This window comes from Oxyura jamaicensis, chromosome 7, assembly GCF_011077185.1.
Source record: "Oxyura jamaicensis isolate SHBP4307 breed ruddy duck chromosome 7, BPBGC_Ojam_1.0, whole genome shotgun sequence".
In the NCBI taxonomy this organism is placed as follows: Eukaryota; Metazoa; Chordata; class Aves; order Anseriformes; family Anatidae; genus Oxyura; species Oxyura jamaicensis.
The window spans coordinates 53,934-76,516 of NC_048899.1; the positions used below are offsets into that span (position 1 = coordinate 53,934).

Below are 22,583 nucleotides of genomic sequence, written 5' to 3' on the forward strand. Positions count from 1 at the left end.
GTGAAAATTCTCTGTTCTGTGTGCATACTAATCACAGAGGCAATATAGGCAATACAGTGTTTCTAAAGAGCTGTTTACTTATCTAGTAAATTCTTCTTTTTCTATGCCTACAACTGTGACTCAAAGGTCAGCAAGGTAAGTGAACATCTTCAAGCATAAAGCTGCACCTGTGCACTTGATTTGAATGTAAAGATGATAGCGGTAGAAAATACTCTGAAATGCAGGTCACAACTATGAACTGCTAAGTATGCTGGAGGACAAGTTCTTTACTTTCTCTTAAGGAATACCAAGACTCAAATCTAAACGATTTAAAGAGGGGGAGAAAGTAAAAAAACACACTGATATGTGTATCCTGTAAAATGGGCAGCCCCCCCTCCCACACTTTTATTTTAGAAAAATAAGTATAAAATACACAAGGCTTTATAATTGTTGTCTTCTTAAACTTGCATTTGCAATATATCTTAATAAAGAAACAGCAAGTGTGAACAGCAAGTGTGGTACAGCTGAAAGGACCCTGAGTGTATTTTATGCTACCAAACTACAAATTCAAGACCAGGTGAGATGCTCTCAGGTATAAAGTGTCATAGAAATTAATACTAAGTTCTTAAGACTTTTGCTCCTTGTCTATTATCAATAAAATCATTTACATTTGTGCTACCAGTAGACACTGAAAGTCTGTTATGTTTTACCAAATTCTTAGCTGATACCAGCTGTTTAAGGCTGCTGCAGCTGCTCTTGCTCTGCAGTTCTCTCTCATTTAGTTGACAGGAAAGATGAGCTTTTTCCTCAGTGTGAAACTGGGCTGTGGCATCTGCTTCGCTGCATTCTGCTTGTCAATCTTTCTGCTCACCTCTTGATTCACGGCTGTCAGGATGGTGAGAATATCTTCTCCTCTGCAAAAACACAAGTATATTTTGCAGCATTTAACATCAGAAAACATACTTCATTCTCATGTATCATAACCTATGCAAGCGCTAACAGCTCTGGTTTAAAAGAGGCTTCAAAGCAGTTAGGTAAACTGGTTCAAACAATCTAAATGGTGTTACTCAGTTCTAAATTGCTGTTTTCACTCTGAGCAAGCATTGCCACTGCATATCATCTACCGCTACATTCAAATCAAACTCTTGTAATTCAGAATTTAAAAAAATACAATGTTGCCACAAAGTAGTTTATAGAAATACAGTTACCGAGGACAGCTGTTCTCCAAGTGCTGGCATAGTGACTGTATGTACCAGCTCCCCTGGCTTGAGCTTCTATAGGAAACATAGTCTTGCAAGGTAGCCATGCCCAAGAGGAAGTCTGCCTCTGAGGGGATGCAATCGAGCTGAAATCGTGCATCTGTTTCTAGAGAAGAATCTTGCTCTCCAGAATCTGTTTCAATGGTTACACCTTTCTGGCGAGCATCACCTTGGCATGCCTGAACAAAGAAGACTTTTGGTTTTCCAGCAAGTGAGTGGCAATTCTGCCCAGTGAAAGAAGTGGTCAGTTCCTGGATAGGTACTTCCTGTCCATCAACGCCATATATAATGCCTTTTTTTCCATGAGAGAGAACACAGCAAACAAAACAGTCTTTGTCATTGTGATCTTTGCACCGGTAGATGTTCACAATCTTACGGATTTCTTCTGCAGTGAGGTCTTTATATTCTTCTATCTTAAAATGAAGGGTGCTGAAGACTTTGCTCAGAGCAGCTGGAAAGTAAACGGAAGGGTGATTAAAGCAGTTTTATAAAAACGACTCTTTTTGCAAATTATGTTTCTAGAGGAAGCCATTTATTTTTAATCCTGCTATACTACTATCCAGGTAGTTACACTCCTGCTCTGAAAATAATCTAGAAGCCTGATCGCTAATCATATTTGTACCAAATTCCCTTAGCCCTCATTACAAACCTTCCTTGTGATTTTGCTGTTCAGTATTGCCTCTGTACGGAACAGTGCAGAACTAGCTGTTATCTCCCCAGCCAACTTTTACAGCTAGTCTTTGCCTCTCGCAACAGGTGTCAAACATTGCTATTGCTTTCCCCAAGAGTGGAGGCATTACATTTTTGGGTAATACCTGTGTCACAAGAAGATTACTTGCACTCTGACTCTTGAATTAAGTTAAGAGTTCAATCAGTGAAGTCCTGCTGATGGATTTTATCTCTTGGTCTAGATAGTGCAAATATGCCCGTTTTGAGGATCCTAGGGCCTGCAATGAGCTATGCTGCTCTTGCAGAACAGCCTGCTAAAATCAGGGCCACTGAATAGCAACATAATAGATTCCCTAAACTCCATGCCACCCACAAAACTTTTTTTTTTTTCACCCTTTAAGCTGGATGTTAACTGAAATCCAAATTCTGGTTCTGCAGCAAATCTGCTTCTGATTCTGCAGATTTTAGAAGTAGTATGCAACTCAGTCACTACAAGAAAAGTAGACTAGAAATGGAAGCTTGAACTTCAAACACCTAGTACAGAATACAAAATGTTTCCTATTTTTATGTCAGCCTACGCTGCCTGAAGTGAAGATACGCAAAGTCATCTTTAATGTTCGCTGTACCTGCATCCACATCTGTCCCATTCCGATCTTTCATCTTTTTGAGTTCTGGCACTGCTTTCCTGGCTTTTGCAAAATTGTGATTATTCAGGATCAGGCATACTCCACGGGGCCGGCTGGTCATTTTGTAAGCTTCAAGCTGTTGGAAAGACAGACTACTTGTGACTGCTTCTCAGCCCTTGCTTGTGGCACAGAGGGGTAAGGAGGCTCTCCCTGCTAAGCTTTGCTCCCAGGGTGTGGCAATGTGCTGCTCCACTGCCTCTGGGAGTCTTTGGTGCTGCACAACAGTACCCTGCCCCTCCAAGCCTTCATCATCATGCTCGGCCCACAAAGTGTGCTGCATTCACCCACTTTTCCAGGCCCAGTCATCCACCTACTACGTACTTCCTGGTATAACAAACTTGGCTTACTTTGCTACTTTACAATTATTTTTTTTTTTTAATGTTTTAACACTGCAGCAGGTTCTGCCCATGGCTTAGCATCAAAATAATGGACATTACAAAGCGCATTTTTATTTTTCTAGACTGCGCCTTTAACAGGCTGTGTATATAAGAACTTTGTGCCTCCCAAAGGAATGATCTCTTCTGAGACAAAATTATGACATTTTGTTAGACATGTACTGACTTACCTGGGAAGACTGATCACAACTGCCAGGAGAATCGTGTGCCACAGATGATGCCCACAATCTGGGACAGGCTTTACACATAAAGAAAGTATGCGTAAGTAGAGAACATAACATTAGAGAAATAATTGAATCTCTGGACCTATTCTCCATTCGCAAGTACTTCCAAGAGTTAAACTGTTCTCTGAAAATACTGAAATGTGGTTGAATGACTGTTCTTGTTAGCTATAAACCACACCAAGAAAAATGTACTAAAAGGGAGTTAAAAATACTGTGATGAGTTAGTAAACAGCTGCATATCTGATCACTTTTCAGAGAGGCACATATGTAAAGAAGTGAGATGCAAGTGATGCAGAGGGTCCAAAAGCTAGACAAAAGCAAAAGATTCATTTCTGAAGGAGTTTCACTTACTTTCAGGGACTCCTGTGCTGCTCCTTTGTCCTTCTATTACAAGCATCTCTTCTTCACCTGAAAAGCATTCATTATTAGTCCTGTAAGACACGTAAATGTCACTTCAAGAATAAAACTTGTGGGAAAGAGGCCTTGTTTTGTTTTGGTTTAGTTTACCAAATAGGTTTAATTCATATTCTTCAATTTTCTTCAACAGGCTCTTGTCAATTTTTTCACAAAGAGTCTTCAGGACAGTAAGGTTGTCTTCTCCCAAAATCCCCTTCTTCTCCATCTCAATGAAGACGTCGAGCATTGTCTGGGCAATCAGAAAGGTAGTTTGCTCTTAGGGCACATCCATGCTGATACTGGGAAGGAAGCTGCAGCATGTGCATGTGCACCCAAGCCAGCCTGAACAGAAGTATCTTTTCAACATGCGTATTTCCCTCACACTGATCAGAAATGCTGAGATCTAATCCAGGAGAGCTAATGGTGATCACACAGGAGGAAAAAAAAATAAGGATCACTTTTATGACTCCTTTCATTCAGCTGACTTACAGTGGCAATTTTGTGCACTCAGCTGAAACACAAGCATCATGCTAGTGACCAACTTCAGGCAGTGGCAACAATGGGTATAACCATGCAAATATGGTATAGAGTTCTCTGAAGCAAGAGGGAACCTAAGGGCCAGGAGCTCTTGCCAAACAGTGAGTGGCAGAGCACAGTGGTCACCCCGTGGATTTACTAGAACAGCTACTACTCATCGGTCACAGTTTTCACTCTAAGAAAAGAGGGAAGAGTTGTCATTAGGCAGTCAGAATTGCAGGCTGATATAGTGTAAGAGCAGCTGGATCTCTGTAAGTTAACTCCAGGGCTGTAAGTTAACTCCACGCTCTTGGGTCTTATCTCAGGTAAGGATCTGCTGCCTAGATCTGTATTCTGAGTTTGGAAATAAACAGAACCAAAACAAAGTAATAGCCACAGTGGGTGAGTCTCTATGTTTGACAATGGCTTAGAAAGCAGCCAAAACAAAATCAGTCATAAAAGATTAGTGAATGAGCTCATCAGCCTTCTACTGATCAAAGCCACTGAGTCTCCCAGTCCCATGTGGAGCCTGGGCATGAAGGTGTCATGCCTGACCCAGGGCTGGCCTGTGCCCTCTGGGCTGTAGGACTACTGCTAGAGCTACACGTTAACACTAGCACAGAACAAAAAGTGTCATCCTTATGGTCTTTTCAGTTTTAGTGACACTCATTCCTTACAGAGCAACCCAAATGCTACAATGCATTATAGTAATATTAAAAAAAAAAAAAAAAAAAAAAAAGGATTAAAGCAATTCTTACAGTTTCAGGGCTTAGTTTGCATTTTGGTAATTCTTTCCCCAAAAGAAATTTGAAACATTTCATCTCCTCTTTCGTGATGTTTTCTGACAGCTGAAAGAGCAGGTACCTAGAAAGAGCAGTGGAGGACATTGTTTCACCATGTTCTCTAGCACGCTCCTTAGCACAACTTGGCATGCTACTGTTGAACTGTCCCCTTAGTCTCCTCTGTGCTGCCTTCCCAAGCACATGGGACCCTTTTTTCCTTTTCAGCCTGGAGGGATATCAGTAACAGAACAGCCAAAAATCAAACCATTTCCAGATGTAATTAAAAGGATCTAAAATCAAAACTGCACTGAGACTTCCTAGTACTGAGTGCAGAGGCAGTCACAGCCAGTCACTTACAACAGCCCACAGCACTTGGGGGGGACATGGGGAAAGACCGTGGCAGGCTGTGAACTATTTCAAAAAGGTGCAGCTTAGTTTTCTCCCTTTTAGTGGATAGAAATTTCTGTTTTTTCTACTGCTTATACCTGCTTTCTCCTGGAAAGATGCAGGAGCTTGTGTATTTCCAAATCTTAGTTCATCGGTAAAAAACTTACAATGACCCACCCGAGGTCAGTGGATCCCAGAGAGCAAGCTCCAGGGCCAGGCTCAGCCCAATGCCCCCCCAGGCTACCTGGTGAGCCCACACCACTGGCCACTCACCTGAACGGCGACACCTGTGCCCTGCCTGGGATCTGAAGCTCCCTCTCCATCGCCTCTCGGCTGGAGCCCAGCTGGGCAGCCAAGAGGTCCATCCGACTGATCCGGTAGAGCAGCTCCCGCAGGAAGGCCAGGTCCCCTGCCTCGATCATGCCTTTCTCCAGCAGCGCCTGGAAGAAGGCCTTGGGCTCCTCGATGGCTTCCTGCTTCCTCAAAGGAACGTACTCCAAGCTGAGAAACTTCAGAGCCGCCAGCTCAGCCCTGTCCAGTGCCTCGCTGATTGCATAGAGCTGCCTGGAGAACTCCATGGCCCTGTCAGGCCTAGGCCAGAACCACTTCCTCACTGCCCTGCCTTCTCACTGCTGCTGCTGTGCTTCCGTCTGCCACTGGGCATGAGAGGGAGGCAACGTGTGGGCCACTGGGAGCTGTAGTTCTTTCTGGATTCCTAACTAGAAACCCGCCCGTTTAACTTTAAAGCTGTGTGCCTGCCAGAGAGGAGCTCTCTCAGACACACCTGAGGCCCACTCTGTTTGCAGTTATGAAGCACTATTTAAAAATATAGAAACATTCTGAGGACGCAGAAAATCCCTACCATACACTTGGCACAACTAGGTGGAGAGCGCTTGGCCTGGTTACCATCCACCAGAGCTGACCTCCCATGAGCTCATCTCCTTGGGTGTCACTGCTGGGCAAGCTCTTCCCTTCAGCCTGACAGCACCATACCTCAGACTTCTTTTTCTTCCGTTGCCAGGAAATACTAATACATTCCCTCCTTACTGTTAGAAAACAAACAAACAAAAAACCAATACCAAATAGGTCTTCTTTTTCCAGCAGAAAAAGAATGTTTTCATACAACTTCAAACATGTGTAGTACTGACAGGAAAAGTGACTTTTACATACCATGACTGATTTCATACTACATGCATAACACAACATGCTGCACACTGTTTTATATTAAAGCTGCCCCCTGCTTGCTTGAATTCTTCTATTTTTGCTTCATAAAATTCATACATCTCTCAGTGAAATCAGTAAGTGGAAACTGGTGGGGGAAGCAAATGAGAGCTCTGCCTGTATTTTGAAGAATTTCATAATAAAACACATGCTGAGCCCACTTGAAAACTAATTGCTGGAGTGACACTTCATTGGTTAAAAATACAAAGTAAGATGAGTTTGCCAATAAAATATTTTCCCAAGCCACGCCATTATCTACATCTCAAGATATTTCTGATATGAAAAAGAGTACATTCTTGAAAAAAATGAACTTGCTTATGCAGGTCAGAAGCTCCCTCTTCCTGGGCTTTGCTGCAATCACACCTCTCTAATTTAAGGGCGCTAACAATTCATCGCCATTTTAACATGAACAGAAAAAAGCTCAGAATGCCACAAATGAACTTCCTCTTCACGAGCTGTTCCTAGGTCACTGACAGGAAACACACACTCAGTTCAGGTAGTCGAACCTAACAGGCACTGGCCATTGAACCAGCTTCTCTCCCAGCCCTTTTAGCAACAGGCTTATAGGAGCACAGCACGATGGGGTAAAATGCTTTAAATGCTGTACCTTAAAATGCTACATAACCTCTGTTACACCTTCTGTTGCATAGATAGTATTTCACAACAACGGAAGGGAGGAGATTTTATTAGTTGGATTTTCATCCTTCTGAAATTGAACATTAACACCTTATCAGGAGAGCCACCCTCAAGCATCCATAGTCCCCAAAGAAATAAACAAGGTGTCAAACAACGTATGCACTGATTTAAAAAAAAAAAACAGACACACAGGCACCACCCCACCCCACTCCCCCTAAAAAAAGGAAAAACATGTTTGGCAATGTATTAAGCAGAAATATTTATATTATTATCGTAGAAGTAACTTATCAATGTACAAAGCACTACGCAAGATACTTGATTACAATATGTGTACAAGTTGGGTCACAGGTGGAAGTAAACTGAATGCAGCAAGATATTTTTTAACAGCCTATGAGCTAACATGCCCTCAAGTTATGTTAAAACAAGCTCTTTCTAATAAATAGACTGCAGGAGGTATGGATCCTTCTCTTTGCACTGATATGCCAGGACAAAGCAAGCCTACACACAAAGTGGCTAGAGGAATATAAAATAAATGTAAAAGACCTAAGCCAAGCTCAGAAGCAATGTCCAGAATAACTTTCCAGCTAGCTAGAAATGTATGACAGTTTGGAACCACAAAGACCAGTCAAATCAGGGGGCTGGGGAATTCCTGTAGTTGTCAATAACAGAACAGACAAAGCAATAAGTGAAGGCACGACTACAGAAAGGAAATACAGAAATTAGTATCTGGGAATTCCCAAAGATCTTAACTATATTTTTAGCACATTGCACAAAAGCCACTGCAGACTAAACATGTTATCTGTTCATAATTTGACACATCTCTAGCTGAAAAAAAAAAAAAAAAAAAAAGGCAGATCTGAGTAATTCCAAAGAACGGTTAGTTAGTTAGTAGGTCAGAATTAAAAAAGGCAGCAAGCACAGGCTGAACACTGAATATTTCCTGAGAAAAATCTAGCTCTGGACTCTCTGTTGCACAGCTGGATCTCCTAAATGTTATGGATTTTATTTCCACTTCTCCTTGGACTTCAAGTCCCTGATCTTACAGACAACAGACACAGACAGCAGTTAAATCTAAAACAAAACATTCAAAACTCCCCAATAGATTAACTAACTTTATACCACTTTAAAAACTTAAGAGTGAGCCTTTATAGAGGTGGTGGGAAAACATGTACTTACAGCAGTCCATGCAGTGGTAGAAAGCAGGCCGTGATCTGAACCCAGGCAGGCTCCTCACACATACCACTAACCCATCTCAGTAGTGGCAGATTACCAGGTGACCCTAAAATATTTACAGCAGAGAGAATGATAAACTTCCCACGGAAGGGGAGCATGCACAGCTCTCTGGGAAACTGATGTTAAACTGAATGAATAGATAAGGAGATGCAAATAATAGAGCAGAGATTTATGCCTCTGAATAACATCGTTTCCACCTTCTGTCTTCCCCTACTCTTCTAAGCATTTTCCCTTTCAAACAGCATCACTCTGATCTTGCTTGCTTTCAGCTTAAGCCTACAAGATTTTAACGCACCAGCCTTGTTTTCCTGCCAACCTTCTGAGCCCACTTCCTGGTGGTAACGCTTCTACTGGCAGAAAGCAAATAAAGACTTGTGTGCCAGCATTGTTTCAGTACAAAATTCTGCCTCCCAGACAGGAGCTGAAGAAAAGGGAGGACAGACTGAATAATTATAGCTGAGTGCCTTCAGAAAGGAGAGGTAATTGCCCTCACCAGTCTCCAAGTTGTGCTACAGAGGAAACAGTCAGAAAGCTGCAGAGCTTTCAAATTTCCTTCTTACCTTTCAGTTCTGTGGGAGGGCAACAAATACATAAAAGAATATATTGTCCACCCTGCTGCAGGCCTGTGTGAGCATATTCTGCTCAACCCAAAAAGGAAAGTGTTTTTGTTGATCACTGCACGAGTCACATAAAAAATCACAGCATAGCTGCTTCCTGAAATTACTTGTAACAATAATTGACAGACAGCCTCACCACCACAAACATGGCAAAGGAATTAACTAGATTAGATCTGAGCCACAATCCAAGGATGGTATGAATCGAGGCTCCTAATTCCTCTTGCTGGGCCTGGAAAGAATTGCTGGATACAACAGTGTGTCCAAGAACAGACAACGACCATTAGTCTCTGCCACTACTTCTTATCTGTTTGTCCATGGTCACTTCTTTGCCTACTAGCAATACATTAGTTTCCAACACATTCCCCCCTCCCCCCCCCCCATCCCCACCTCACTGCCCTTGCCCCTTCTCTGTTTAGAAAAAACATTGCAACAGAGTCCGTAGCACAAGCCAAAGTTTTTTTTTTTTTTTTTTTTTTTTTTTTTTAAAAAAAAAAAAGATAGTTACACTGAAGTCTTCATTGCAAGTATGTTTTTTGTACAAGCTAGTATTTATATTGTAAAGAAAGCTGAATTTACCTCAACATTGTGGAGACTGGAGGGTATCTTCAGTTTTAGACAAGACAGCTGCACCAGTGAGTCATCAGGTTGCCTGAGACAATTAAAGAACAATGTCTTCCTGAGCTAGCCAGACCAGCATAGGGAAGGGATTGTACGTGGCTAGGCCAACACAAAGTATAAAAACTGCACAAGTGATTAAACAAACTGAAGAGAAAAATGCGGCTAAGTTGGCCTCAAGCCACATGTTCCTTCCTATCAACTAGAGACAGCCGGTGTCGTGGCAGTGAGCATGTGGAGACTGGTGATAGAATCTCACATTTGTATTGTATTCAACTTCAACTGTATATGGCAACTGCTATGTTATTTTCATGTTGTGATTACAGTATACTGTTGTATCATTCAAAAACCCAAATATAACAAATAAGTAAATTTGATATTAGACATTGAAACATCTTCATGTGGAGTATCTAAAAGAATTTGTTCTAAGAGTACTACATTCTGACACAAAAATACGAAGAAATGGAAATACCATGGATTCACAACTTCACTAATACCAAGTGATATTTTCTCTTAATTGTACTGGAACAGCTACCACCTTCCAGCAAGCTTCTCCCAGAGGAAGCAGTAATTTCATTTAAACAACATTTCCATATTGTAAAACAGCATTTACAAATTAACTACTAACTTCATTATTAAGGCCTCATTTATGAAAATGCTATAAAAATGTAAATAAATTGTTGCTGCATTTTTCCTAGAAGGTTAACCAAATGTTATCCGTAGAGCTGTATCATAACGTCTTCTATTAACATTTGCCACAAACAGTACTCTCATTTACATTGTGCTAGTAACGCCTGTTTATGAAGCCTGTATGAACAGAGGTTTGACTCTAAAAACTGACATTCTCCCTTTTACTTGGAGGGTGAAAACTGAATAAAATGCTCCACATATTTTTTGGAATTAGAAATAAAAACGTCTCACTTCTGGAAGACAAGCAACAACGAATAAAGAACCCTTGCACTACAGTTAAACACAAATCTCCAAAAAACACAAACTAAAAAAAGCAGAAGTTACATATCGTCTCATATTCACCTTGTTATAAAGCTTAGAAGGGATGTGGGCAGCTCCCACACACTATGTACACATTGCTGAAGATGCAAGGTAAGAAGATGAAGATGCAAGGTAAGAACTTCAAGGTAAGAACATCAGCTGCCATTATCATGAATGTCCTGAATTAATTTACTCTTTTCTACCATCTCTAATGAAAGGATAATGAAAGGATATCAATATGCCACACTCTCAGGGTGGCTGCCATTGCATACTTCAATGAGAGCAAAAAGTAACTTCTTCAGCTGAAGAAGTTTGTTGTGTTTGTTGTGCTGTCTGCCCCTCAGTCAGCTCCTCTAAGAGAGAAACATACCACAACCAAGGGTGATGTGACAGCCAGCAGTATTTATTCCAACAGAGAATAAGAGCCCACAGGAGCTACAGACAGTTGCCAGGAGGGGACAGCATCTCAGAACTGTGCATCTAATGGAGTGGCACCTTCCTTCCAGTGGTCATCAGCCCTCCATAACAGACTGCTCCCTAAGTACTCTGTGAAGTAACACAATTAGAATCCTTACTAATAAAAATCCTAACCAGCAGTGCTGTTCAGCCAAGTAAATTAGTAACATAAAGCAAAACAAAATATTTGGAAGATAACAATCAGACTTGTATCATCATCTTTTTTATTATTTTTATTTTTTGGTCGTTCTGGACAGGGACATTATTTTCTGTGAAAAACTATACAGTTTCCAGAGTTAGACAGTTACTCCCTTCTGGGTACTTCCTTGCACGATACAGTTACAACTTTACACATGGTCTCTGAGAAGGGATCTGGTGCTCTGAATATCTGGATTTCAAGGTCTTACTCTCTTTTAACAACAGGGACAGAAACAATAGGCTAGAGATTTAGGTTAGAAATTAGGAGATGCTTCTCAGAAAGGGTAGTCAGGCATTGGAACACATTGCCCCGGGAAGCGGTTGCATCACCGTCCCTGGGGGTGTTTAAGGAAAAAGTTGGACCTGGTGCTTAGGGACATGGTTTAGTGGGTGGCATTGGTAGTAGGGTGATGGTTGGACCAGATGATCTTGAAGGTCTTTTCCAACCTTAATGATTCTATGAACCTATGATTCTATGATAGTTCTATTGGCAATTCCCATAACACTTAAAAATCATACTGCTTGGAAATGCTCTCTCACTTGAAAGTAGGGCTGAAGAGATCCAAACTCCACTGCCTGAGCAGACTGCTAGTGATCCAAGTTCCAGAAGATTCATTAAACATAGGATTTTAAAAATTTGAGTCACACAGTCCCTTACAGGACTGGGACTAACTACACAGATCTAGACAATTTCTGTTGCAACTTCTCTTGAATGAGAAGCCCACTCCAGAAGTTATTCCTAATTGAGTGTATTCTTATTTTTCTGTTGACTGGCATTGTGGAATCTGGAAGACAAACTGCTTCCGCAGGGTTGATGTTATCTTTGGCATCTGCTTCCATCCATTTAATACTTTCCTTCCCACTTCCTTGTTCACTTCTGTCAGGATGGTTACGATATCCTTCCGGCTTGAACAAAAACAAAGAAAAGTTACGTTAAAATACACAGTACTTGCTGCTAGGCCAAGAAGTTGATCTATGTTTGCTTCAGTGAAGTGAGATCTCAGGGAAGACTAGTATCTTCCCTTCACCTTGCCTGTCACTGAAATTGCATATGCCACTGTGAAACCACAGAATTCAGTACATCTGAGAGAATAAAAGCAACCTCCATATAGGATCACTATACAAACACACACACACAGTTCTCTACTTTGGCTGCAATCAGAATAGCAAACTAAAATGAAACAGAACCAAATTTATGCATTGACCAAGCCCTTTGAACATCATGAGAAAGTGATATCTGGAGAAAAATTCTATCTTCTAAATTAACTTTATGAGAGAGGCAACAATGAAAATTGTGACTAAAGAATACTGATCTTCTGCTTGTGTATTCAACCAACAAACTGGCCTCTTATCAGGTGTCACTAGAAGAAAAATCCCTTATTACTCAAAAAAACGTTAAAAGACATGCACATAACATGAACACATTTGTTTATTTGTAATGTTCCAGCATCACAACCCGGAATCTACACCTGGATTAAGAATAGTACTTACAGTGGGCAAAGTAACTTCATCTTGTCACAGAGGCATTGAATGTAAACACTGCCAGTCTTTATACAGCGGTAGCACTCAAAATCTTCCACAGTAGCCATGCCAACCAGAACATCAGCCTGGTCAGGAATGGAAGGCAGAGGGATAGCATCCATCTCAAGATGGCCAGAACAGTCTTCTTTTACGATGACAGCTGGATGACCTACAGAGCCTTGGCAAGCCTGGATGAAAAACAGCTTGGGTTTGCCAGCAAGTGAAGGACAATTAGATCCACTGAAGCAGGTGAGTAAATCTTTAATATTTACGAACTCATTATCAGTGCCTTTTATTTTGTCTTTTTTACCATGTGAAAGAATGAAGCAAACAAAACAGTCCATGTTGCTATGGTCTTTTTTGCTGTATTCTTTAACTATCTCATATATTTCTTTTGCTTCTAGATCCATGTGCTCAACTGTCTCAAACTGAAGCCACTTGAAGACCCTCTCCAAAGCCTCTGGGAAAGAAAGTCAGAAGGCACTTGGTAAACAAACAGTGACAAGGAAGATGCTGAAACATCAGGCTCTGTGTGGTAGAACAGGTATCACCAAGAGTGTTCAGATCCCACCAATAAATTCACTTGACTGCCTCTTAGCGTGCCAAGTCTAATTAGAAAATCACAAATGCCTAACTTAGTTATCTTTTAAATACAACTGGGTTCAACAACACACTATCTAAAACAGATGCAGGTTTTAGATTATCCAATTAATCAGTACAGTTTAGCAAAGCTTGCTTTTTTTTTTTTTAAGTAGGCTTTAACTGAACATTGCATAGAAACCTGAGATGGATAAGAACAACCCTTAGAAGACATAACTCTTTAGAATGATGATTTCTGCCATTCTTAAATGAAGTAAATCCCTCACTCTGTGAGACTGATTAACACAGCAAGAATGAAGGCAGGGTAACCTGCTAACATGCTAGCAAGGACAGAGTGCTACACAGACTTCGCAGCAAATATTGATTTAAGTGTTATGCAGGTGGAAAGTATCTGGGAAGCAAGAAACATGTAGACAGGCTGGATGGAGTTAAAAACATCAGTGATGGGTGCTTTCATGAAACAGATTTTTAGTTTATTAAGATAAACAAGTGAAATTTGCAGGAAAACAGGCTTGGAGGATATTTATAAAGCAGTAAAATAACTGCATTTATTTGAGCATTGTTGCAAACAAATGCCCATACTGACTAAACTGGAATGCTTTCTCAGCTGGCAACATGTCCAAGCTATACTCTCCAATCAGTAAGTTACGCAAATAAAAGATTAAAAGAATTTAAGGACTTAAAAGTGTTACTCTATGATAGGTAAAAATTAAAACCAATCAAGAAGTGAAAAGGTAGATCATCAATCCCTCCTTCACTTTTCAGTACATCTGACCAATTAAGATGATGCTTTTTCACCTACAACAGTATGATCTTCCTTCCTAAAACCATCAGCTAAATTGTTGGAAGTGGTTTATTTTGAATTTCTACAGTTCTACAGTAGTTGTCACTCCAGTTACTCTGGAAGCGAAGGAAAGTGAAAGTGATCATTCTATAGGAAAGATTAGATAAATCTTTCAGAAGGTATTAAAAAAGGACAAACTAGAAATAGGATTTAAAAAATACTTACTTCCATCTTCTATTGTTCCTTCTCTGCTTTCACATGGATTTTTAAATTTGTGGTTATTAAGAATCACACAGTAGCCATGGGGGTTATTTTCCATCTTATATGATTCCACAAGCTGTAGAAACAAAGAAACCAGATTTAAAAAAGCAGTGCCAAACACCCTAAATCACGAGGACAAAGGTACAAGAAAATAAAAAAGCTCAAAAGTTCAAGTCAGCCCAGGGCAAAGGAAGTTGCTGGCTCTTCCTGAAACCCTCCTCTCTCTTTGTGGTTAGGATATGATTTTAGAATGGGAGGAAGTGAGTGTCCAGAAACACAAATTTGCACATGTGGAGGATAAATTCCTGGACCGTATCATTCACTCAGAGTCCTGACTTTCTAGAGAGGTAGCAGATGCTGCAGGACCCTTCCCATCTATCCAGGATACTCCTGAACAGTCTTGGTTTTCATTATTTTTAAAACTGTTTTTCTTCCCATGACAGCTACTCTTTCCTTTCTTGTCTAAAAGGTTGCTGACAGCCAGGTCCTCGCCAAAGGACAAGGCTTGATCTTGTTTTGAAAACAGGAATTCTTTCAAGGCGACCATATAAAGACAGAATCCCTCCCTTTTAGTTCTTCCACCTGATTAGTCTTAAAAAATTATGCTCCCTGCTCCCACCTGTTGGACAAATACTTTAAAGGCAATCTTGAAGTATTCCTTACTAGGTGTGGTGTCCCACCCTCTGCTCCTTGTTCTGCTGGATGCAGAGACACACAGATTGGGTAGCTGAGTTTTTCCTTAGAATCATTTTCTAAGAGGGAAATAAAAAGAACATTTTAGGAGTAAAGGGATAAATCTTCCACTTTGCATATTTCAACAACAAAAAAAGAAAAGCTCAAGGAGTGAGGTGGAGGGTTGTTTTCACTATCACTGGTGAGGCTGGGCCATGAATGGGTTCCACTATTGCAAAATGCCCATCAGTGAAGCTGTGCAGAGTGTCCCTTGGAACAAATAATACATTTGTGTTAAGACTGTGCAGCCCTAACCAGACATTCCCAAAATTACGGTTATTAAGTAAAAGTAGACCTTTGGGCCTGAGCGCACACAAAAACTTGAGACTGGAGATGGCATTCTTGCAGTGACTGTACCTTGTTCCATTTCTTCTCTGTTCTTTTACTTGTAGCAAGAGCCACATAACCGAAGTCTGAATGTGATGGTCACCCCAAGCAAGCCATCCCTTAGCATCTCTACTATGAGATATGTAAGTCAAAGAGGAGAGCCATTTTTGTAGTACAGCCAGCTCATTTACTTCTGAGGCCCCTTCTCCAGAGGACTTTGTTTGGGTGGACACACCAAGGAGACAGAACACCAGCATACTGAAGATCTCCTCAAAACACTAAAACACTGCTTTGAATACAACTGCCACAAATAAGAGAAGAAATCATCAAACGCGTAAGTCTGCACAGGGAAATAAATCACAATATCCCTTTCGCAAGTTACACAGATGTGCTCTTTTTCTACTTATCAAGGGGGACAAAAGATACCAATACTACTAAAAAGCCACTCTTCTGCTTTTGTAGCAACACAAGCATAAGTCAGCAACAAAAAGACATGCCACGGGGAAAATAGTCAGTAACTCCATGGTTACATAGATACATCTAAGAAAACACACATCCTGAGTCAACTGAAAAGAGGTTCTGGGGAAACATTTAGTAGATTCCCATTTTGATGGTTGTCACACCCTGTGTCCCAAAGAGTAAGGCCTGTATATGGTGTCATAAGCCACCACCTCAGCTGCACCAGCCCAGATACGAAAGTTCTTGACATTTCACATCTGATATAGAATGCTAATAGTCAAATCTTAGCCAAGTACCTGGTCACCAGTGACTTCTCCTTCACGTAAGAGAAAAGAGCCTGCTAGTAGAAAATAATGCTCAGAACCTCCCAAAACAAGTTTCCTCAAGCCAATTGTCTTTTTCAGCAGCTGAAAAGCTATAGTCCAAAACCAGCACTGCACTGCTTCCTTTGCACTTAAAGCAAAGATAAAGGAGAGGCAGACCACTTACAAAGGGCAGGATGTATTTCACAGAGATACAAGAAGATATGATGTGATAGTAAAGTAGCAGAGAACATTGGAAACCACAGGTACCAAGACCTGTTCTGCCTATCCCAAGATATTGTAAGATGTCTCTTATCTCTGGATTCCTAAGATCCCAAGGATCGAGACACACAAAAAAAAAAAAAAATCACAAAACAGTTCTACTCTTAAACAGCTGATTAAATAGTTTACCTTTTGTTTTTTCTTCATAGGTATCAATTCTTTTCTTTAGGTCAGCTCTAAATCCTTTTAATATATCCTTCAGAATTCTCAGGTCATCTTCTTTAATTATTCCATTTCTTTCCATTTCCACTAAGACCTTCAACATTGACTGGTAAAACAAAAACACAGAATCCAAACTCATACAGTGACCTTCAATAACTGCAGTATCTGGCACTTCCGCAAAGAACAGAAGACATCATTTTCATTCCCAGAGACATAAAGACCTAAACTAAAGACCAATTTACTTTTTGCTCCAAACTTCATTAACTGAAGAAGCACATCACTAGAGTTAAGACTGGATTGGTAGAAATTGCCTACAGCTAAGTTATTCTGCTGTGTTTCAAAGTGCGAAGCACTTATGCAGTTAATAATACAACATCCTGTTGTGCCTCTGCATTCAGACTTTGTTTTTTACAGCTGTTTAGTTCACCAAGTTGCAGGTAAGTCTGCTAATTTTGCAGTAGGTGCCACAATACAAAAAAAAATTTTAAGGAAGCTTCTTGGTAACACCAAGCACCTTCATAGCACTGTTTGTTGTTTACAAAATAGGTAGTAAACTAGCTCCCCAAACCTCTTAATCCTTCTGTGAGGAAGTTAACAAAATACTATTACAACAAATTACAACAAAGAAGAAAAATGTACCCAGTGACACACAAAAATTAGTGCTGGAACTCATGTTAGAATTCAATTTTCTATCTCCAAAACATCTATCTCCAGCAAACATCACTTTTATTAGATACAGCGTGTACACAAATGTCTTATAAATGTGAAGCAAAGAAGAAAGTAAGAGCATGATGAATTTTGCAAGAAGATAGGGAGACAGGTGGTAGAGGCAAAGAAGAGCAAAAAGATCAGCGAAAAGATAAACAGAAAAAAGGGTCCTTTCTGTCACAGAGCACCTGTCAGCTAACATCATAAATCTTTAAACAACAGAATTTTAGTGACAGCACACTACTCTCTCCTTCCTCCTGTCTTACAAGTGGCAGACTCTGAGCTAGCCTTACAAGAAACTTATCAAGGTCACTTTGCCTACAGCATTATCCTGGAGCTTGTTCTTTGGTATATGTTTTTGCAGCAGGAATTTCACGCTCTTGACATCTTCTGGAGTTAAGTCCTCTGCAATTCCATATAGCAGCTGTCTGGCAATAAAGGATAGAAAAAGACTGATTAAGAAAGTTAGGAGAAGTAAACATGACAACTACACATTTGAACTGAGAAATGTGAAACATGGTCTCAAAACTCACAAGGGCAGGAAGTCATGCTGTAATAAATTCAATTATTTTTGGATATTTGTAAGATAACACTACAGAAAACAAGACAGTACACAACAGAACTGTCATACATTTTGCATGCAAAGGTTTACTAATACTGTGCATACCTGTACATTGACACCTTTGCCCTGCCTGGTATCTGAAGCTCCCTTTCCATCTCCTCTCGGCTGGAGCCCAGCTGGCCAGCCAGGAGGTCTATCCGATTGATCCAGTAAAGCAGCTCCTTCAAGAAGGACAGGTCCCCCACTTTGATCATGTCTTTCTCCTGAAGCACTTCAAAGAAAGCCTTGGGCTCCTCAATAGCTTCTTGTTTCCTCACAGGGACATGCTCCAAGCTGAGAAACTTCAGAGCCGCCAGTTCATCTGTGGCCAAAGCCTCAGAAATGTCAAAAAGAAGTTTGCGGAAGTCTGTACTCATTTCACGTCAGGATTTGGATCTAAACACAGAGAAAATTTAATTTGGTTTGTCAGTAACAGTAGCACACCACCACAAATACAAAAGTTGTCATGTCACATAGAACAGTCCAAAATAAATACATGTAATCAAAAATACTTCAGTAGACAGATGCTGTGCCGCCACCATAACTTTGACGCTTTTTTCTCTCGGTTCTCTGGACTTAATGGAGAGCATTGAAAACTGTGCATAAGTGAAATTGACAGAGAAAGTCACAGATCCTTCTTGCTTCCTATGGTGCGTCTCCACACCTGCATATACTGATGTATCAGATAAACAATCCTGGCAGGCTGCTGCCATTTATTTTGGAGGTTTGACTCCATTTGGGAGCAACAGCCACTCACAATCTGAAATACAGACTACAAAGTAAATAAGACTGCGAGGTTTTGCACCATAACAAAGATAAAGGTTTTACAGCCCACATGAGCAAAACTTTTCTAAGGTAGCTGTCTTCTACATTCCTTATATACTGCTTCTGACTTTTGTCAATGTAACCAAAGCACCTCTCCCTGCTTTCGTTTATCTTCATAAAGTAAAATCTAATCTTAATCTGTGATGTTCAAATCAAATACAGATCATCACATCAACGTTTTCAAAAAGATCAGGAGAATTATCATCAGCAGTTCTGTTTCACTGAACATTAAATATCATCCTCCTTCTCCACCACTCACCACTCTATCAGCTTTAAAAATATTAAACTTGGCTTATGTATCCAACTTTTGAGCACAATAGAAAATCAAAAAATAAGTTTCAAACCCGCAATTTTTGCAATTAGTATAGATGTGCCATCTACACAGTGTTTAAGCCCATCTGTAAATACAGGAGCACACTAAAACAATGTTTAGCTGTGGTGTCTTCTTCCACTTCACTAAAATAAAGACACAACTGATAAAACAAGCAAACTGTTTCTTTTACACCATAAATAATAATAATTTTACTACACTTACATTGGAGGACAGGCTGGAGGACTGCTGAAACAACTCTGAAAAAAGTGAAAGATAACCATAGTCTCTGAAGTTCCAGGAAAAGTACTTGCTTTTGTACTATGGCCTGTATTGTCATGTGACTTACAATAACTAAGTTATATCAAAGCAATAAGCTGTGATCATTATGCAGCAGTTTCTTTCTCCACTTACCACTGTTCCAGTTTCAGGAAATTATTACAGTAGTTGTAGGAAAAAACTGTAAACAAACCACAGAAGCAACCAGGTTTGCCTTTGTTTTAAGGGGACACACTAAGCAGCACAGCCAGGAACTCCTGGTATATGGCACAGCTCAGTACATTATGATTACTTATAAATCCCAATTAAAAGACGGTAGGGAAGCATGAATAAATTACATCTTCCTATTTAAAAATATCTCAGTCCCACTATCCTGCTGTGTCACTAGATCTTCCACATCCTAGCTCCATTCTCTGAGGTACAGCACCAACTCACCCAGCTTGCTTTTAACAAGTCAAATATCCGTACCGAATTCAGTAGCAGTACTCAATGAATGCAGGAAATCGAAAGGATAAACATCCCTTTGAAACACTTTCCTGTTTACAAAATAATTTAATATTTAACTTTTGGCATTTTCACCCTCTTTATGCATAGAACTCTACCTTCAATGGTAAAGTTCACAGTATGATTTGCTGGTCACCAGTATTCTTGCAGCAGCAAACACATGAATAGTCAGCTACCAGACCTCTCTGTCCACGTCTGAAGCTCAAACTCAAGCATTATGAAGAGAGAGTTAGGAGAGCAGAAATATATTCAAATTTTGCAATTAAAACTACCTTCATTGATTTCAACCTACCTACCTTTATAAACTCAAAATTATAACGTACCCTTCAACAGAATGAGGTATTCAAACTCCTTCCAAAAGGCACATGCTAATAACAGTTCAGAAGACGTGTCTGAGATTCACTGGCATCAGTCTTCCTTTTATCCAAAGGTTGGGAACAGCATCACAAGTGCTATCTGATCTTCAGGTCCCGAATGGTTCTGTCTCCAAGTCCTCACTCTCTCTTCCTTTACTAGTTGTTCTTTCCTTAACTGAACCAAAACTCCAGTTGGAGGTTTAAAGAGGAAGCATGCTGTGATCACTACTGTGTGAAAAAGATCTGCAGACAAGACCAGGCCTGAGATGGCTCTTTCCAGACAGAGGCTTCTCCCATCATGCAGCTGTTTCAGGGACCAGCCCTCCTGGCACTGTTCTTCCTGTTTGTCTTTAGTGTTTCACTTCCTATTTCTTCCTCTATTGTCCTTCCCCAAACTATTCCTGTTCCTTTGTTAGTCTTTAGTCCCTTCAGCTTCCCACAGCTCCCCTGCACCCGTTTTGTTCCTCTGGCTTCCCACAGAACTGTCGCAATGACCCAGCCGTTTCTTTGTACTGCAGCCTACCAAAAATCCAGCTCTCCCAGAAAGGTTGGCCTTGAGGAAGCAAAAATGCCAAGGCTACTGACTACTCAGCATCTGTAGTGACTGGCTGCTATTCTACTTTAAGATCATGATTTTCCAAAGATGCATCATCCCCACTGGAAGACTCATTTTACACTACTTCCACTTCAATCTGTCTAAACAAGAATTGCACAAGTGACAACCCTTCTTTAATTCTGTAGGTGACAAGCATGCATATGTACACATGCTTCTGTATGCATCATCAAGTCCTTAAAGAAGCCAACCACTTTTTGTTGGATTAGGCTGATTTCTTTCTAGCACAAGGTCTATATTCCTAGAGAGACACTGAAAGAGTACAACATGGACAGCAAGCAGTGATTAACGTCTAAGCTGCGGGAAGAGTGGGTGTTTTTTTACCTAAGACTTTCAGACTGCTGTCTTACAACACACCACAGGAGATCATGTGAAAACTTTAAAAACCTTGCTGAATGGCAGCTGTGGTTACAGTGCTAAACCTTTCCTGCCTGCAGGCTTGTCCTGATGAAGTACCACTGGGTGCACCCAAGTATTGCAGCGTGCAGCCATATAAACACAAACAAGCACAATTTTCACACTGGATACTATAAATCACGCACAATAACCTGTGTGTGAACAAGCCTTATTATGAGCAAGGGAGACTTCACCTGTCTTTTATACTTCACAGTGTGGATCCCTCTCCCCAGGGAACTCATGGCAGAAATCAGCTTAAACTCTTCCTGGCTGCATTTAACCACCTACAGTTTAACTGGAGACTGTCCATGCAGAGGTTCCTACAGAGAGAGCAGGAGAACATGATGATGTTCTCTGTCTAGCAAACTTAAAAATGAAACCAAGATCCCCCAAAACAAGGTCAAGATTGTTGTGTTTACTCTGTATTGATAGAATTCAATTGTTACCTAAATATACAAAAGAAGAATGCACCAAGTCTGAATAGCAATTTTGAGCCACACACTTCAATCTGTTAAGTTTGTTGTATGTTCTACTAACAGACAAAACATTTCTATCTGTGGCACAAGTGTGACTTCAAGTGTAGCAGCTGTAATAATTCGGAAGACACAGGATGCTATGGGCCACACACCTGTCAATTCATCATGATAAAAAGTAACCATCATGTTTTGGCAGATTGGCTGTATTTTAATGCTTTGGATGATGCAAAACTTCCTTCCTAAAAATGTTTTATACTGCAAACTAAAAATTGCTTCCAATAGCACTCAATAGTGCTGTTCTAGCAAAAGCTAGAACACAAGGGAATGGCACAAAGCTGTGCCGGGAAGGTTAAGACTAGGTATTAGAAAAAATTTCTTTATCATGGTCACACACTAGAGCAGACTTCCTAGACAGGTGGTTGATGCCCCATGCCTGTCAGTGTTCAATAGGCATTTGGACAATGCCCTCAGCTATATGATTTAACTTTTGCTTAGCCCTGAAATGGTCGGTCAGGTAAACAAAATGATCTTTGAAGTTCTCTTCCAACCAATCTATTCTATTCTATTGTATTCTTAAGTGCAGCAGGCAGGCATAAACAAGGATAAACATTTGCCCATAGCAAATGTTTTGTCTACCCAAGCTCTTAAAAATATATAGAAATTTAATTCAGTAACAAAGAGGAGGACACAGATACACATAGTATCGTAACAAAATAACATATTATTTCAGTTAATGCTAAAACATGCTGTTAGAAGCTTAATCAAGAAGGCGGCTTGTGTCCTTATACAGCTTCATTTTAGACCTTAAAATGAGAAATTTAAAGTT

At 40.4% G+C, this 22,583-nt stretch overlaps 3 protein-coding genes and 1 long non-coding RNA gene across 5 annotated transcripts in view; 1 reads left to right on the plus strand and 3 right to left on the minus strand.

The window, feature by feature from the left end:
* Positions 1–350: 350 nt before the first annotated feature.
* Positions 351–9,345, minus strand: CASP8 (caspase 8). 2 transcript variants are annotated; one of them, XM_035332073.1, is made up of 10 exons: positions 8,944–9,345; positions 5,567–6,339; positions 4,883–4,988; positions 3,720–3,858; positions 3,564–3,620; positions 3,159–3,226; positions 2,534–2,669; positions 1,502–1,689; positions 1,188–1,417; positions 351–893 (listed from the first exon to the last, which is right to left on the minus strand). In XM_035332073.1, the coding sequence occupies exons 2-10, from the start codon at positions 5,869–5,871 to the stop codon at positions 758–760; spliced, it is 1,365 nt and encodes a 454-aa protein (XP_035187964.1). In that variant the 5' UTR covers positions 5,872–6,339; positions 8,944–9,345; the 3' UTR covers positions 351–757. The 2 variants fall into 2 exon arrangements, with proteins under 2 accessions (XP_035187964.1, XP_035187963.1); XM_035332072.1 differs by having other exon boundaries at positions 1,188–1,689; positions 8,944–9,344.
* On the plus strand, positions 3,856–4,748 carry LOC118170104. Its single transcript, XR_004752487.1, has 2 exons — positions 3,856–4,631; positions 4,666–4,748. It is a non-coding gene; the product is annotated as an uncharacterized LOC118170104 (long non-coding RNA).
* Positions 9,346–11,629: 2,284 nt separating the features above from the next.
* Positions 11,630–22,574, minus strand: LOC118170095 (caspase-8-like). Its single transcript, XM_035332074.1, has 8 exons — positions 20,240–22,574; positions 18,065–18,394; positions 17,720–17,825; positions 16,657–16,795; positions 15,089–15,177; positions 14,390–14,501; positions 12,751–13,240; positions 11,630–12,165 (listed from the first exon to the last, which is right to left on the minus strand). Exons 2-8 carry the CDS (start codon positions 18,373–18,375, stop codon positions 12,015–12,017), a joined length of 1,398 nt encoding a protein of 465 aa, XP_035187965.1. The 5' UTR covers positions 18,376–18,394; positions 20,240–22,574; the 3' UTR covers positions 11,630–12,014.
* LOC118170090 (caspase-10-like) overlaps positions 18,261–22,583 on the minus strand; it is a 28,205-nt gene continuing 23,882 nt past the window's right edge. Inside the window, exon 12 of the transcript XR_004752484.1 lies at positions 18,261–18,394. The gene's annotated coding sequence lies outside the window, so the exon portion shown is untranslated. The remainder of the gene's footprint in view (positions 18,395–22,583) is intronic.